General features: G+C 40.6%; 1 protein-coding gene across 3 annotated transcripts; it reads right to left on the reverse strand.

Moving 5' to 3' along the window:
- Positions 1-3,777: 3,777 nt before the first annotated feature.
- Positions 3,778-17,451, reverse strand: LOC310691946 (butyrophilin subfamily 3 member A1-like). Of its 3 annotated transcripts, XM_083472236.1 has the most exons (13): positions 17,033-17,451; positions 15,543-15,649; positions 14,974-15,315; positions 13,244-13,639; positions 12,235-12,594; positions 11,307-11,360; positions 9,810-9,851; positions 8,255-8,275; positions 8,096-8,116; positions 7,382-7,414; positions 5,921-5,962; positions 5,588-5,614; positions 3,778-4,956 (listed from the first exon to the last, which is right to left on the reverse strand). In XM_083472236.1, the coding sequence occupies exons 2-13, from the start codon at positions 15,613-15,615 to the stop codon at positions 4,442-4,444; spliced, it is 1,926 nt and encodes a 641-aa protein (XP_083328362.1). In that variant the 5' UTR covers positions 15,616-15,649; positions 17,033-17,451; the 3' UTR covers positions 3,778-4,441. The 3 variants fall into 3 exon arrangements, with proteins under 3 accessions (XP_083328362.1, XP_083328364.1, XP_083328363.1); XM_083472238.1 differs by lacking the exon at positions 9,810-9,851; XM_083472237.1 differs by lacking the exon at positions 8,096-8,116.
- Between the last annotated feature and the right edge of the window lie 991 nt (positions 17,452-18,442).

Below are 18,442 nucleotides of genomic sequence, written 5' to 3' on the forward strand. Positions count from 1 at the left end.
CAGTGTTTGTTGGGAGTTGAATGCTAGTAGTGGTGTCCTCACCCCCCCCCCCAGTGAAAGCCTTTACGTAGTAGAGTTCATGTGCAAATCAGGCAGCAGAGTCTAGATTAAAATGGGGCAAACGGTGTTTAAGGAACAGTTGAGATAAGTAAGAAAGAAGGTGAAACAGAAAAGTGAGCGAATGTGAAAATGGGGAAACAGAAGGGGTTGCAAAAAGGAGGGAATGGGAGACATGGAAATTGGGTTAAAGGTTAAAGCAGGGGCATGCAACTCTCTGAAGAAAAGAAGGGGATGATGTCTTCATAACTGAGCAGAAGGTAAAAAGAGTGTTATGAGGTATATGACTGAACAAACATGCTTGTACACCACACACAGCAACTCAATGCACAGGTCCATGAGGATTACAGTCATACCTCGTGTTGCATTCTGCTCTTGTTACGGACTTTCAGCTTATGAACGCTGCCCCCACGGAAGTGTTTACTTCCAGGTTCGTCGCATGCACAGAAGCGATTTGCACACTTCATGCATGCGTGGAAGAGCTTGATCACACTGCACACATGCACAGAAGAGGCACTCTAGTTGCTGACTTTTCAGGGTGTGAATGGTACCCCGAAACGGATTACGGCCGCAACTTGAGGTACCACTGTAGTACCTTTTGTATGGAGTCAATATGTGAGTAGCATTTTCATTTTAACAAAAACAAAAAGAACTTGTTACAGTAGGAAGTAGGGTGTGGCGTTTGCCTCCTAGAATGGGTCATAAGGAAAGGGTTAAATGACTGTGATGTGATTGGCCAGTGAGAATGCAAGGGGAGGAGTAAAAGTTAGAGTGGGAGTTTTTGAAAGTCAGTTGAGGTTTGGGAGTTGAAGAGGGAAGAGGGAGGATAGGTCTGTGGGTTGGTAGAGTTGTATTGTGAGGGAGTGAGAGGAATTGTTAGGTGGAGTCAGATAGATAGTTGGAATAATCAGTTAGAAGTTGTTAGACACGTATAGGACAGCAAAGGAACTAAGTTTAAGAAACTGACAAGAAAAATTAACTAAAACCATAAGCTTGTTCTGCATTTAAAAATAAACTTGATCATTTGTTAATGTTAACAACTGTCTGGTCTCCATGTGTCCCCGAGAGAAATGGGGTGGTAGCAGCAAAGAAAGCAATCACAGTGGTGGCACAGGGTCAATAGACTGTCAAACATCCGGGGGCCCTGTGTGATCGCTGCATAGGGAAATATTGGTTATTACATGGAAATGAAAAGAGGCAATGCAGATTGATGCTGCTTCGTACAGCAAGTACAGACACCTTAATCCTAAAGAGCAAAGAGAGTCCCTAACTAGACACTGGGTGTAGTTGTGTGCTGCAGACTCCCACTAAATGAAAAGGGAGGGGTATTCCTGATCCAGAAGCAAGCAGAACACAATGTGAGGGATTTGAGATCTGTGCCTTTTGAAAAAGTAAAGTTCTCCCCTTCAAGGCAACAGTGTCTCTCACCCATTGCTTGGTTTGTGGTCAAGCAAAGCGTGTGATTCATAAATTCACTTTTAAACAGAATTTCATTGTCTGTCTGAAGTCTGGCTCCTGCATATAGGAAAGTGACAATTAAACTTTCTGGTAAATACAAGGATTTGTATGCTGATCTTTACTGCAACTGTTAGGGGTCAGGATATTTGCTACACCTTCCAGGTCATGTCTTAGATAGGAGCTTGTACCAGGGTCACAGATACTTCATGAGAGGTATATTTTATATTAAACCAATGCTAGCTGCACTAATGCCACAATCCATTGCTTTTCATTAATTGGTTGAAATACTTTTGTTCTTTTAATCTAGAAGGGAGAAAGTGTTTTGGATATTGAAAAGTTAAATTGATTTTGGTAAAGAGGAGAACTGCATGCAACTGGAAGCAAGTGTTCCACACACATTTTAAAACATTGGTGTGCTTAGCTTGTTGACAAGGGATACACATTTTTTTAAAAAAAGTCTTGTGATAAGCTTTATATATGGAATCACTCTTGTCTGAAAATCATACTTCGGCCCGCTTACATGGACGGTCTTCCCCTGTCCAAATATGTGCACACAATTATTTATTTATTTATTTCAATGGAAATATGCACACTAAATAAGCACTGTAGAAGCTCTACTGTGGTGAAAACAAGAAGATTAAAAATTGCAGGCCTGGCAACTCAAAATGTTATCAATTTTTGTATTTAATTCTAATTCTAGATATCTGATTATAATTTAATAGATGTCAGCAGCAATACAGAGGAGAGGAAATACAATATGCGGTTTGCACCAGAGTTAGGGATAGTGACAGTTCAGACCAATACTTTTAAGCTGGGATTTGCAGATGCTACTGTGTCTTAGGTTCTCCAACAACCACTGTAGGATCTGCAAATCAGCAGTGTTTCCCTTTACCTCGATTTGGGTGAGATGCAGTTATTGGAGATGGCTGGTGCAGAGTTCCTTGGTGTCTATAATGCTAACCCTGTAATAACTGTTGATCTGATTCCCGACCAAACTATCAAATTTCCAATGGTCTTCTCTTGCATTTGTCATTCTACTGCCACACACACTTAGCTGGGCCAACAGGAAGAGGATAAGGAGATTTGAGATGTGACAAACATGTTTTCTTCAGTAGTGCTACAGTGAGCCCATAACTAGGAAATTACTGGCTTGCTTTGTAATTATCAGAATGACTGTGATTAATGTTAATTTAATACATGTCGCCATGAAGTTCTAGTGGTCCCTAGTTTAGTTTGTTATTAAGGCTGGATGATCATTTTTAAAATGTGCTGATTAATCACAATCATGATTTCTTCTAAATCCAAGAAAAGGTACCTTCTTCCCTGTATTTTATCTCTATTGGCAGAGTGTTCTACAGGACTGGGCCAATGACTAAAAGTCTTGTTTTCTTCTTGTTGTAAATGAACCCCCATCAACTTGGGAATGACAAATAGCACTCCTGCAGAAAATCTCAGTGAAGAAGCTGGGCTATAAGGGTTCAGGTCATCCCTCAGGTACCCTGGACATAAGTTGTTCAAGGCTTTGTAGATTATTACAAGAACCTTGAACTTGGCTTGGTAGTAAGCAGATATCTAGTGCAGCTGTTTTAACAATGTTGTCATGTGTCATCAGCCAGTCAGCTTTCTGCACTAGCTTGAGCTTCCAAATCAGACTCAAGGGCAGCCCAACATAGAAGGCATTACAGTAATCCAGCCTTGAAGTTACACATGGACTTTAGTAATCAGGCTATCCCTAGAACAGCTGTAGTTGGTAAACCACACAGAGCTGGTAAAAGACATTCCTAGACACAGAGGACACTTAGGCTTCTAGTGACAAAGGTGTATCCAGGAGTACAGAGGGAGTGCAACCCATCCAGAACATGCAACTTGCCAAGTTCCCATATATGGGAGTACTCCAGACAAAGAACCTCTGCCTTCCCAGGATTCAAGCCCAGTTTATTGGCCATCATCCAGTCCACCTCTGTGGACATCATGCAAAGACAGACTTCTGGACAACATATTTAGAAATATCCCTATTTGGATTGCTCTGATTGGGTTCATAAGAGGATTTTTTTATTTATTACAGTTTTTAATTCTGATATATGTCAAAATTAGTTATACAAAATTCTAAAGAAAACAATGGAAACATGTATTGAATATTCAATATATTTATTCATTTTGAAAATTTGTAACCAACTCCTTAATCAGATTATCAGAGTGACTTAGATCAACAAAAAAACCAGATCAAGAGTTAAAAGCCTGAGAAAATAGATATATTTGGATGGCCCAGAGTGATCCTGGGCTGTCAGGGGGCAAGGCATCAAGCTGGAAGACGAGCAGGCATCATTTAGGAAACCCCACAAAAGGCAAAGATCTATCTGCCCACTGTCTGCACCATACCAGAAAAAGGAAGGTGCCACCTCAATCTCTTTCTTCCCCAATGTAACCTAACTGTCCTTTTTTCCTGAAGACTTGCCCTGCAGGATTGCTCCCCTTGCTCAACAACTTTTGAGTGAAGGCAGCAATGCTGCTTTGCAATCAGAGAAGACACTTAATAAAGGTACAGAATGGAACCCCAGTTCTCAGATGTAATGGCTCCCTCACCTGCCATCCTCCCAGCTCTGTATTTATTTAGGATTTTTTTTTTACCCTGATTAAAAATTAGCCCCTTCCCAAACTAATTTGGGATGGGTTTCTGGGCTGGCTAAGGAAAGGTTGCTTTAATTAGGGGCTCTGGATTAGAGCCACAAAATTGATTGGGGAAGGGGACTGTACACAGTGCAGTCACTTGTAACATTACTTCTATTCCGAGTCTTTTATTCTCTGACACCAATATGGGAAAGAAAGAAAAAATCATGGTTAAACTAAAGACCTGTGCTAATTAATTCTCAGCTATCTGTGGAATTTGTTTTCATTTTTTCTCCACAATCTTATTTTCTTTCAAATATTACACAATTTTCAATGGCTGATTAGTTACAGAGCCTATATAGAAGAAGGGATAAAGCTCCCCAACATCACGTGTTTTATAAGTGTGCAATTTCCTATGACTGCAGACATCATAAAAAGATAGGCTTCCAGCTGAATTATCTAGGAATATTCCTAATTTTGTAAGCTTTCCGTTCACTTTCAGGCGGGTCCACTGCTCTGTCCGAGCCCAGTAATCTTTCCCATCATCACATCCTATGACCCAGTAGCCATTCTCAGGAGACAGGGTGATCTCCCCCTTTCTACAAGCAGTTGCAGAGGCAACTCCCAAGTCCCAGGTTTTTTTCTGACCGATCTCCACTTCCCAGTAATGTTTGCCTTCTGAAAATCCACATTCTGCCAGAATGAATGTGCGGGAGTCAAACCGCTCCCCCCAGTCAGAAACCTTAGAAACATTTCCTGTGTTCCAAACACTTTTGCCATCTTCGGACACTTTTAGCTTTGGGTGAGCTGTCCTGGGGTCCAAGACCACATCAGCTGCAAAGGAAAGGAAAGGGCTGAACTCAGAATGCGCAGACTGGAGGGTTGCTTTATGTGACTCTTTGAGGACACCAGCATCCCTTTGTGGGTTACACACACATCTGCTGCTACATGGCATTGTGACATATTATGGAAAATACAAATTTCTATTCCAGAGAACAAAGCTTGTTTCAAAAAGCAATTCAACCCATGTATGCACCAATGTAATTCTGCTGCAATCCTCAGCATACTTGCAGGCCCAGGCACTGTACACCTCCGTCCCCAACCCTTCAGAAGAACTGAAGGACAACATAAACTCTTTGGGGAATATCAAAATTGGAAGGCAGTGAAGATCAGCATGATAACGAAATGGGGAATGAAGATCAGCATCAGACACAAGGAGGAGAGTGAAGATATTTTCCCCATGCTGAGCTTCACTCCCCTTTCATTGCAATGCCAAACTTTACTCCTCTCTCATCACCGCTTATCCCTCTTCCCTTTAAATAATCATCTGGAAAACCTCTATGAAACTAATTAGAATTGCAGATTACCACCAGTGCATTGGTTGTTATTTTGTGTTGCTTAAAAAACAACCCTATTTTTCATTTATCAAACCATGTGAATTTTTAAAAGTATTTGTTAGTCTCACCTTTGTGTAAGTGGGCAGCTAATATTTCTGTATGTAAAGAAACGAACAAAAACATTATGTGAGGAAGGATGACATCCATAGCTGAATTTTTAGAAGATCTAGCAGTGAAGATGCAAATGTCCACATAATAATTGTTGGCATGGTAAGGTTACACAGACACTGCATTGTAGTATGGCAAAGGAAACAATTAAGAGGAAGAGGATGGGACATTTAAGTTTCTATGGTTCTTGTAAATTGCACTTTTAAAAATAAGAAGGATAACCTTTTCATTCCCCATGCCTCCTAAAGAATGTATTTTGTCCACAAATGTGCAAAACATTACATAAGACTCACCTTTAACCATCTCCAATTGTTCCTTTCCTGCTTCATATTGTTCTGCAAAGGAAAAAAATATATTTCTCAGATGAAGTACAAGTTTAAAACTAAAAACATGCTTCCCAATAAATCAGGAGTTTGAAATGTGTTTGTTTGACATAATGAGAAACATAGAATAAGTGAAATAGTAAGTTGACTGATTCACTGGTTGAAAGCTGAAAGACTTAATGAGATTTCTCATTCTGTTATCTTGAAATGGGAAAAAAGATTTATGCTCAGATAATGCCACCAAAAATGGTGGGCCATCTGGTGCAAGGCAGTCCAACTTTTCATACCAAGTGTCACAAGAGTCCTTTGATATGGTACCCATGGAATACACACTGCCTTGTCACATGGAGCAGGGGAGGCAAAATTTTCTGAATCTCAGTCTTTCTATTCTTGTGCTGTCTAAACCGTCATTTGCATCCAAATTTCCCCTTGTGCATCTAGGTCTCTAGTGCAGCCCTGCTAGATGTGTTGAACTACATTCCCACATATTATACAGGAACCATTAGAATTTTGGGGCTCTGATTTGATCTCAATTATACAAAACAGCTAGATAGGTAAGCTATTAGTTTAGGCAATAAGGGTTTGTGTAGCCTGTGTATTATTTTGCATTAACTGGCAATTTTGGTAGCATTGCATAGCACCTCTACTCTCAAAGCCTTTTAATGGACTGTCTGTCCTTTGGGTTGTAATAATTAAAACATATTTGAATTTACACTGAGAATCTGCTGTTTTTTCCTAATTCCCCCAAGTGATTAAAAGTGTTTTGGCACATTGAAATAACTACCACGGTATGCAATGATCTCTAGATTTAAGATCTCCCAAAATGCATCTCTGTAAATATACATGGAACACACATATGTAAACTGGCACACTGGCAGAGCTGGTAAAATCATTAATCCAGTTAAGGTGAGAGGAAAACTTCTGAATATGTCTTAAATGCTATGTGAAATGTGTGTAAGTATTGAATATGCCTGATCTGTTCTTTAAATAGTAGTTATGATGGAAGGAACCAGAACTATGATGCATGAAGCAGAGCTTTAACTCATTTCTCTCCATATTGCACCCCGATGACAATAATCTTCCCCACACTGAAGCTGCTGGAGGAAAGCTTTCATTAATGTTCAAGGAGGATGCTTCCTTTCTGAATAGTCCCCCCCCCCCCCCGATTGGGGGTGGGTAATTTCTAAAAGGGCTATGGCACGGGGAGCATTAATTTGGCACATACTTACTGACAAGGCTATTTTGGCAATATGTGATTTAGAAGTTACCTTCTTTAGAAGTGGAAAAATAATGGGAGGTATTTAACAAAAATTTCCTCGGAGCAGACACTTTGAAAAGAATGATCACAACTATGCTAGGCAATTATTCTGAATAAAACTTAGTTTTACTTGAAGAGTAAGTTCCAAACTAAGAAAGGAGAGATTCACTTACCTGTTTTTGCCTTCATTTCTCCCTTTAGTTTTTCTAGAAAGGAGAACATATATGGTTTTATCTTAACAACAAATTTAAAAATCATGTTATGGCATCTGTAAATCTAATTTGCAGTACATATTTCCTTACACACACACACAGAGAGAGAGAGAGAGGTATCCTTTTAGGATACCCAAGTAATATTGTTGTGAGGTTGGTGGTGGGGTTAGGCTGTATGATGCTTGAGCCCCTTCTAATTCCTGGTTCCAGCAAATGTTAAAATCTAATGAAGGATCTCATTGTTGAATTAGCCAGGCAAGGACCATAATGGCCTATAAGTATAGATTGATAGCATAAGAAAGGAAGTTGCTCTGGTTGGTAGTGAGAAGGACAATAGCAGACAAGAGCAGGAGTTGAGGTGTGTGAGAGAGTTGGGCTAGAAGCAGGAAGAAGCCAGAGAGTCAGAGCCATGGTTGATTTCTGTTTGAATCCAAAGCTGTGACTATGGGAGAAGCAAAACATTCTGGGATGTTAATGCTATGAGCCCCTCCATCGTAGGTTCAGGTTGTATACCATATATCATAAAGACACCACAATCTCCGCAGTCACTTGTTCCAAGGAAACCAAACTCTGGGTAAGTGCCTGGAATCCCTGGAATCTCTCACAGCTCCAAGGTTGGGGTGACGTGCAACAATATTTTGTTTAGATTTTGTTTGAAAAGTTTTTGCTACTTACCATTTTCTGTCTTTAACTGTTCTGCAAGGTAAGATATATTTGCTTTTCATATGAATTTTAAAATGAAAATTTTATCAGCAAGAACAGCATGAGATTTGTGATATGTTTCTTTCACTACCAACTGATGGTTTAAAAGGTGGAATCTATTACAAGACTTACCATTGCCTTTCTTTAATTCTTTTGCAAAGAAAATCAAAGGTTTCATGTGAGGTAGATATTTTGAAATAATAAACCATACATCCTAGCACAATCAGAGCCCAAGAAGACATAACAGAGGGAAACCATGATTCAGTTATCTCACTTCTTACAAAACTTCACAGCAACTTCGTGTGCATGCACACGAAAGCTCATACCAAGAACTAACTTAGTTGGTCTTTAAGGTGCTACTGGAAGGAATTTTTTATTTTGACTATGGCAGACCAACACGGCTACCTATCTGTAACTTCACAGCAACTGTGAGCAATCACAGCAGGGAAGGGAATATTTAATCGTTTTTCCTCCATACCATTTCCTGATGGAAGTCAAGGTTTATTCTTAGCTTTCTGACTGTGGTTTGTTTGAGTGAATCAAACCATGATGCCTGGTTTGGGCAAAACACAAAGACAAGATTGACTATAGTTCCCCCTCATTAATGGTGGTGGGAGGAGCAAAGTAGGAGTGGTCTGTTTGCTAAATGAGTAAAGCATTAACTGTGGCTTACTGTGACATGCAGATCCAGCCATTGAGTTTGCTATGTATTTATGTCACTGAGAGAAACATAGAAACAAATGTTACACTTTACTTTGATTGGGAGCAATTGTTTCTGCAAACCACATGCACACAAATGCAGTGATTTTATTAGAATAAATAGCTTGTTTTCAAAAATAAAATGGCTGCATTAAATCATGGATTATGTTTGTCTTTCCTTTCTACACATCTTCTATTGCAATTGAAATCCGCAAGGAGGGCCTGTCTCAGTGTTAACTACTGAATTGTATCATTGGCCACCCACTATAACCCAGTGCTTCCCTCTTCTTCACCACATTGCCCTGCTCCCATCCTGAGTGGTACCATGTGCCACGACTTCCAGAGGTGTCATAATAAACATCCCTTCTTGTAAGAGTCTTTACAAGTATACAAGCTTTCTAATACCCTCCTCTTCTGGTCATGGGGTGATTACTTCAAGTATAGGTGCTATTTCAATGGGCTATTGTTGTTTTCCTTGAGCATTTTCTGTGTTTGACCAGCTGAATCCAAATTGGCCTGTACCTAGTTGATACACTTTTGACCGAAAAACCAAGTATGACACCAACACGAAGGTGGCTAATGCCAATTTGCTGCCAGTATAAACTTATCCTCACATTGGTTCAGCTATATGGAGTCACATTCCTTTAATCTTGAAATAACTCTGTTGGCTGACTATTCATTTCTGAGCTCAGTTGAAAGACTGATGCTTAAAGCCCTAAACAACTTGGCTTTCAAATATCTGAAGGAAAGCAACTTCCCATACCAGTTTCAAGCACTGTTCACTGTTACAAAATGCATCTCCTGCCTCTTGGAAGAAAATCACTCCATAGTTTTCTGTGTCCTAGAATTGTAGTGGCTACAATTAAGAAAGGATTAGGCCTTGTCTCTGATATTAGTTCATAATTGAAGGTAGGGCAAAAACACTGCAAGTATGTTTAAGAAGTTAAAAAAAACCCACACACTTGAACAAATGAGAACATTAACTCACCTAGCTTTCTATAAAAATGCCAACTTACTATGAAGAGGAAAGCTGAGAATAAATAAAAAGATTATCCTTTTTAGTTTAAAAAGTGCTATTTACAAGACAAAGAACACTTAAATAGGGATGGAATTACTTTGAGCTTATTCACATGGATCTTTGCCCTGTTTCTTGGGTTTTCATTAACAGTACTAATAAAAATACAAAAAAATCTAGCAGACAATAGGCATTATCATATGCATATGCACTTAAGGTTTCCTAAAATGACCAGCACAGAAACAGGTACATACAACAATTCATATAACTGTATAAAAACATTTATGCACTAATAATTATAAAAGCATGTGTGTGGCTAAACCATGGGTAGGCAAACTAAGGCCTGGGGGCCAGATCCGGCCCAATCGCCCTCTCAATGCGGCCCGTGGATGGTCCTGGAATCAGTGTGTTTTTACATAAGTAGAATGTGCCCTTTTATTTAAAATGCATCTCTGGGTTATTTGTGGGGCATAGGAATTCGTTCATTTTTTCCACAAAATATAGCCCGGCCCCCCACAAGGTCTGAGGGACAGTGGAACGGCCCCCTGCTGAAAATGTTTGCTGACCCCTGGGCTAGACTCTTTGATATGTATTTTAAACTGTGCATTAATAGGGTTGTGCACTGCAACCAGCCATGTTTGGAACTGAATTGGGTCAGTTTCAGTGGAATCCAAGTGTTGCTCAAGTCTGGGGGTTGGGTGGCCCTGAGGGATCCAGGGATGTCAGGGGGTAACCCAACAGGCAGAAAGGAAAGACAGGCATTGGGTGGGAAAGGGAGGCAATGAAAAGTCAGTAGGGGGAACCTACCTGACTAGAAGCAACTTCCCAATTTCCAGGCAGAAGGTGGGGCAGTGATAGTGGATGCCTTTTGATTTGGGGTGCAGGCTTTCAGTCCCTACTTATCAATCCTGCCTGGCCACTACTTCTTCTTCCCAAAGCCCTACCCTGAAGCAGCATTTCACCTACTTCCAGAGGCCCTGGATTGGGGTGTGTGTGTGTGTGTGTGTGTGTGTGCACGCACGCACGCAGCCCTGATAACTAATCTAGCTTTGAAAAAGGACAATGCTCAAACAGCATAAACAGGCACATGATGCAAGAGACCTTCCAATAAGGGCAAAGCCTGAAGAGGTCAGAAGCCCCAAATACTGTGTTTAAATCCATTAAAAATGGATTCCTCCTCCATCCTTACACTTATATTTTGATCCCTCACAGCAGTAACAGAAAGGGTCAAAGATGGGAGATAGCCATAGCCCTGTGGGCTTGTTCTGTCAAATAGAAAGGTGGAAAACCTATTTCTTACTTAATGCAATAAATAGATTTGAAGACCGGCTGACACAATGAAAGGAAAGCATCACCTCTTATTTTTAATTATCTGGCTCAAAACATATCTTAATAAATAAATATGTCACAGTGCATAACACTGCATTTTAATGAATTTCATACCTACTCCATTCATGTAAGGAAACTTACCTAGGAAAGCAAAGCCACAGAACATCCAGACTTCAGCACTTTGGACAGGCACTTCTAAAAGACAAAAGCAGGCTTAATTAAATTTCCCTTCATTGCCTCACCAGAAGCAGGGTTTTCAGAGGCTCATACAAGCTCAGAGTTTATCTTGGAATGTGTCTTAGGTCTCTTCCTTCTAGAACTTACATGAAGCTTTGGCCCCTCCATTTCCCTTTGGCCACATTCAAAAACATTATACATATTCAGGAGCAGGGCAGATGTTCCATTGGGTGCCACAGATGTCATACAAGGTGGTCTGAGAAGAAGTTATATTTTTTTTCTTCAGTTTTCCACTTTAAAAAATCAAGTCATGGATTGAAAGTTTCCGGCACCTCTCAGGTGGGCTCCATTGCCATCATAAGAGAACAAGGAAAGCGTTCATGGTGAGTCCAGAACCTCTTTTTCTGTCATTACCCCTTTGGAAACATCTCCTGAAGCCCTCACAGAAAAATGAGGTCCTCTACAGACTCATGGCCACACCAGGACATGATTGCGGTAGAAAACCACCAACAAAACTGGAATAGCACCACTAACAGGCAAAGAAAGAGGAAAGAAAGAAACTTAAGTTGTTAAGATTTGAGATACTTGAGGTTTTAAATTTTGGAGGTTTCATTTAGGTTTTGAATTTTCTATCGTGTACATTTTATTGCTGTGAACTGCTTTGAAACCTCAGACAGTGAAAAGCAGGATGTAATTTTTAAATAAATAAACAATTTTTTAAAAAAATAAAACTCCCAGTCCTAAAAAGGAAGAAGTGTTTACTGCAACCCCAAATGCATTTAGGAGGGAAACTTTATCAAATGCACATTTTAGGAAATCAGTGGGTTACAGTTTGTGCTGAGCAGAAGAGAAGAATTATGGAAGTTCTTACCATCTAAGCCTTCATAATTACCTTCTATTATCACCTCCACAATATCTTCTTTGTAGACATCATCACATGTTGTGGCACAAACATACTGGCCACTGTCTGCTAGTTGCACATTAAGAAGAGTCACTTCAAGGAGCCCATTCTTATAGTATCCTTTGTGAATGCCATTCTCATCACTCTCTCCTGTGCTTTTTTCTTCAGCCCTGTGCTGGTTTGTGCTGTTGTGGGTGTACAATGTGTGATTTTTTGAGCCTTCCCACTTATATAATTGCACTTGCACTCTGGAAGATTTGCATCCTCTTACTTGGCAATGTAATATCACATCTTGTCCAATTCTGCCAATTTTAGGATTTACATTGCCGACAACTAAAACACCTACAAAGGCTGAAAAGATAATAAGAAATATTATTGGACTTCATTTACCCCTCACCTCTTAGCAAATAAATGACTGAATAAATGCATACTTCCAGCAAAGTCTCTTGATTTAAATGGAACTGATTCTCAGGTGTGTGTAAAATTGCCACTTGAGTCTAGAACAAGTTCAGTTAAAATCAATGGACACACATTGGATTAATCATTGTAGGATTGTAAGTTCAAGCTGTAACCCTATCCACATCTACTTGGAAGTAAGTCTCATTGAAGTCAATGGTTGCTTTTGAGTAGACTGATACAGGATTGCACAATTCAAGAATAGGACCATTTATGGCAGATGCAAATATTGACCAGTAGACTATTGATGCAAAACTGGAGGATGTTCATAGTCACACTGGTGTGATCATTTTTTACAAGCACACACAATTTTGGAATTATCAGTTATAACATACAACCCACAGTAAATACTCTTAAAATAGTGCTAGTTTGCCATTTAATCTTGACTATAACCAAAAGCAAAGCTTTAAAATTGCCTGCAAAGACCCCAGTTACTTTTCATGTGATCCCAGTTACTTCTCCTGCAAGCAAAGCAGGAAAAAGGTGTTATTACCAAACCCTTTTCCTTGCTTCTTTCTTTCTTTTTGACATTGGTATTAGTTACCTCTCACATCAAGCTTGTAGATTACCACTTTACGCTGCAAGTTAGAGTTCACTGAACATTCGTATCTCCCTGCATCTTCTTTCTGAATGTTATTTAGTTTCAGGGAAATATTTCCAACCCCAAGATTATTGTGTTTCAACACCTCTGTGTTTAGTTTGTACTTCTTCCTAAGCCATACTTGGCTCTTGGGTCCATTTGAATAAGGGCACCTAGCATTAAATTTGTCTCCATAACAAACCGATGGGCAGGTATCCCAATAAAGTTGGTAAGAATAGATGTTCTTGCTCTTCCCAGGGCTTCTTCTTCTCCACTGCAGTTCCAGATGAGAGGGATAATAGGTCTCAATCATCTGGCATGGAAGAATGGCAACATCCCCAACAGCAACACTAATTAAACCTGGAAAACATTCATTTATGTTAATAACTCATACTTTACATACACTCACACAGTAGTTCATACTTGTGATAGCACAGCTATACTAGGAAATGAGTGGAAAATAGAGATGTATAAAGCTGAAGCTATCATTTCCCATAAACACAACATTCGGTAAAATTTTAAAATTTAACTTGGAAAATTTGCTGTTTGTTTCTGGGTCCAGTTCAAGGTATTCACCTTAGTGTTTCAAGCCTTACCTAACTTAGGTCTCAAAGGCCACCTCCTTCCCTACAGACACTCTCTGGTGCTACAAATGGTGTATAAAGTAGCATTGGTTGTTTAACCACCACCAGACTTTCAGGAGATGGCATAATTTGTGGGAGCCCCTAAGTTGTGGAGTTCCCTCCCCACAGAGATGTATCTAGCATCTTCATTACACAGCTTCTGGTGAATGCTGAAGATGTACCTCTTTTGACACTTGAAATGTATATTTTTAGAACCCATCATATTTCTTGGATAGTAAGTTATTATAAACTATTTGTAACATGGTGCCATAATTGTGTAACCCACCCTGGGATCTTAGAGTGAAGGGCCATAAAATAATAATAATGTGAAGCAGAAGAGGGTGGTCAGAGGCGATTGTATTAATGGCACGAGCAATTCCCATATTTAGCAAATCACCCAGGGAGTGCCAGTAATATCAGCTGCAAAATCCCTCAGAACCATCTGCAAGCCATTTAGATCCAGCAGTCTTCAAGGGTGGACCTTTGTAACAGGTCCCCTGCCTCTGCAGAAGGGGAAAAGGGTGCTGGAAGCCTAAATCTTGACCAGAAGTGATCCAGCCATGACAAGCGACTGTGTTCGTATCTCCCACTTCCATATATCCCTCTTCCTGCCCAGTCCAGGAAACCAGATCCAGAGATTGTGGCTTGCCCCATGTGTTGGGCCAATGACAGGTTGGGACTACCCCTTGGTTGTCACAGCAGCCATGGTCCTGAGCCAACCCAGAGTTAATGGCCTTGGCAAGGATGCTGAAGTCTCCCAGAACCAATAGTCTGGGACTACTCAGCAGAGCCTTTGAGACTAACCTTGCCAGCTCAGGTATGTAGACTGCTAGGCACTTAGCTACGTAAACCTGCAGAATTCCTAATCTGTACCAATTACCCAGTGCCAGGGACAAACAATCTAGGTTCCCAACCAAGTGGACAGAAAGTTTGGAGAGAGAGAGAATTTTTCTAGAACTCCCCCCCCCAACTCTCAAGTCCCTTCTGAGGCGTCTACCTAGTCTCAGTAATATAAACCAGGTCTCCACAAGTCATGGATTAGGGAGATAGCATCTAAGCCTTTGTAGTTACCTTCTACTGTCACCTCCACAATATCTTCTTTATAGACATCATCACACATCATGGAGCACACATACTGCCCACCGTTTGCTAGCTGCACCTGGAGGAGAGTCACTTCAAGGAATCCATTCTCATAGTATCCTTTGTGAGTGTTGTTCTCTTGAACACTTTCTTGAACACTGTACTGCTGCTCTGTGCTATTGTGGATATACAAGGTTTGATTTTCGGAGCCTTCCCACTTATATAAGTGGACATGTAGCCTGGAGGATGTGCAGCCTCCTACTTGGCAGCGCAATATCACATCTTGTCCAACTTGGACAATTTCAGGGCTGACAGTTCCTTTAATATAAACAGCTGTAAGGAAATAAAAACAGCAACTTTGACTGATGGAATTAGTTTGAGGTCTATGTGATCTCAATACCAGCATAATAAAATGGTGTCGTCCCCATCCCCCATCCCCCCCGAAGTCCTGGTAAGTCAGAATTGCATTATTATGGGAAAACAATTTTGTGGAATGCTGTATATAAGAACTATAATGACAAATCAAGCAGTGTTTCTGGGGAGAGCAAATTGCATCTTACCCTTCCTCCATATTCCAACAAAACTGATCATAGCAACACCAACCACAAAGATCGGCTTCACTAGTCTCTCCATTGTGGTGAGAAGTCCCTGGCAGCCATCCAGATCTCTGGCAGCATAAAAGGGGGGGGGGAGTTGGTTAAACAATGCATGACTTTGCAATGTGTCCCGACTACTCAACACAACAGAATAATTTTAAGAATTGGATTTCAGTTAACTAATAAACTTCCCAACAAAATGGGTGACAAATGTGGTATTTCCAGGTTCACTAGCATTTTATTTTTTTTACAATCCTTCCCAATTAAAAGCTGTGTTGCCTCCTTCCTCATCCTTAACCTCAATCTCGTTTTGAGTGTTTGCTCCCTCTTTTCCCACCCTGGGCAGCCCACAAGTTGCCCTTGCAGGTGGAGGTTAAGTGTCTGTTTATCGTCAGCATCAACTGCATCTCCATCATCAGCTAACTGCACAATTCTATGCATAAGGCTGCCTCTCCCTATAGGAATCAACCTGGACCCCGCAATCATGATCTGAGGCCCTTCTTCGTGTTTCTCCCTGTGGAGAAGTCTGGCTGCCAGGGTCAGATAAGCAGACTCCAACAGGAAAGAAAAGGGAGTCATGGAGACCACAGAGGTCCCAAGCCAGGAAGATAAGAATTAACCCCAGGTAGCGTGGGGGGGGGGCAGAGAAGAAAAGAGCTGGACACTGGACCCCATGTTCGCCCAGTGCCAACAGACAGTTGATCTTTCATTATTGGATATGGCCCTCATCTGATGCTGGAGTCAGATGACGGGTGAGTGAGGTGGGTCTGTTCAGCTGGCTGCTTCTTTCAATGAGGCAGCAGCAACAACAGCTACCCAGCAGCAGTCATGCAGAGGGAGCAGATGTATAATAATAATAATAATAATAATAATAATAATAATAATAATAATAATAATAATAAATAATTGCATATCATTTGGGAATTTTTCATGATAAAAGCACTTCTGACAGGTATAAAAGCACTTCTGATTTAACATTTCTGACAGGGTGTGCAATTCCAAATGACTAAAAATATGACTTGAACAGATATTCACTGGATATTACAGTCATATTCAGAAATATTTTCAGGATGTTTTGAGTGCTTTATAAATAGCAGTATCAAATTACTTTTAAAAAGAGCAGAGAAGTTTTTGTCAAGCGTATTAGTAGATTTGTATAGCCAATATAGGAGACAGTAGTTTAATTCATCTTTGTAAAGGTTTAATTCTTCTTCGTAAAGATATCCACAGCTTTTCAAATCGTGCTGTGGGTCTCCTTCTCCCTCCCTCCCTCCCTCCCTCCCTCCCTCACACAAACACACCTTTGCCCCTAGCTTTATTAAAACATTAAAAATCACCTTGCCAAGTGTAATTAGTGAACAACTCTAAAAGTAGAGACAGACCAAGATCATCTTTCATAATAAAAAATACCATAAAAAACCAGTTTGCCATACCTGAAGACCTCTCCTACTTACAGTTAATTCTCAGAACTGGACAATATATTTTGCAAATGAATTGAAATATGAGCCAACAATCCATTCCTCTGATCCATATCCATATGGCTTCTTCCAGACCATACCTTTAGACTTTTTCATTCATTGGATTAAAACAGAAACAACCTGTAATACTGATCAGGTGGTATCCAGTAGCATCAAATTTGAATAATGGTGGGCTTAGCTCTATATGAATAGGTGGCTAGAGTAGAAAGTATTGGCCCTCTTTCTACCACAAGAGCCAATCAGCAACAAGTCACTTTCCATGTCTTTGTCAAGATCTTCTTTGTATTACATGAAGCGAAAAGGTAAAAGGTACAGTAATATATCTGAAACTGATGAGCTAGCAATGACAAATACGACAGAGACTAGATTTCTAACTAATCTAACTAATTTCTTCACTGAAACTGAATAAAATGGTTACGATTGTGCCTCAGATGGGTGTGTCACCACAGAATTCAGAGGAGGAGAGCAAACAAGGAAGTATAATTCTCAACTGCCTGCTTATCCAACCTTTGCTCCCTTTCAATAATTAACTGTTACACACCCTTTCTTCCCTGGTAGTTTTATAACTAAAAGATATGGTTGCTTTATAGTTCAGATCAATAAATAAATTCTTCTCCTACCTTCTTGGCCTGTATCCCTCATTGGCATCTTAGCCAAGAGTCTCAGATCCTGTTTTCACCAACAGGGCTCTAAACTAAAGTTACCAGACATCCCCGTTTCCCGGGGACAGTCCCCGGATTTACAAATCAGTCCCCATACAAAATCCACTGAAGTTGAAAAGTGTCTCCGGATTCATTGAAAAACATCTGGTAACCTTACTCTAAACACACTATTCTTAAGCAGAGTGCAAACCAAACTGTCCTGCCTTAAGTGTGACATTTACAGAAGCCACCTTGGCTTCTGAATCCCAATCCTGGGTGTCCCACTTTGGCTCCCGTGCTCTGGCCACACCAGAACAAAAGACAAAAAGACACACATGTTTTGCTCCTACACCGTGGCATGAGTCAGTTGGATCACACCAGACCGTGGGACCAAAAGAGAGAACCACTTGTCTTTCTCCTTCAGGACGAGGTACTGGCTTCTGGAAGTGCAGCGCTGGCATCTGGAAATATGTTGGCTGGAAAGTCGAGTTGCTGTAGGTTTCAAAGCAGTGGCAGGTGTGATGGCCACAGTGGAGATATCAGCGGGATGGTGCGGGGTAGGGGGAAATGGTGAGCCCCAAGGGAGGAAGCTGAGAGCCAAGAGAGAGGGGGCAGGTCCTGATTGAGACGGGGTGCAGCTCCTATGGTCCTGTCCATAGGAGCCAACTCCTAGAGGTCAAGATCCCTTCATCTCCCCTAAAATGTTTGAGGGGGCCTCCCCCCCTGTTGATGGGCATTGCCATCC

Source organism: Podarcis liolepis (genome assembly GCF_965112155.1).
Source record: "Podarcis liolepis genome assembly, chromosome: 13".
Lineage (NCBI taxonomy): Eukaryota > Metazoa > Chordata > Lepidosauria > Squamata > Lacertidae > Podarcis > Podarcis liolepis.

Coding starts and splice junctions, on each gene's coding strand:
- LOC310691946 (XM_083472236.1), bottom strand. CDS start 15,615: ATGGAGAGACTAGTGAAGCCGATCTTTGTGGTTGGTGTTGCTATGATC. Junction 15,316..15,542: donor TGTTGGAATATGGAGGAAGG/GTAAGATGCAAT, acceptor ATTTCCTTACAG/CTGTTTATATTAAAGGAACT. Junction 12,595..13,243: donor CTACAAGCTTGATGTGAGAG/GTAACTAATACC, acceptor TTATCTTTTCAG/CCTTTGTAGGTGTTTTAGTT.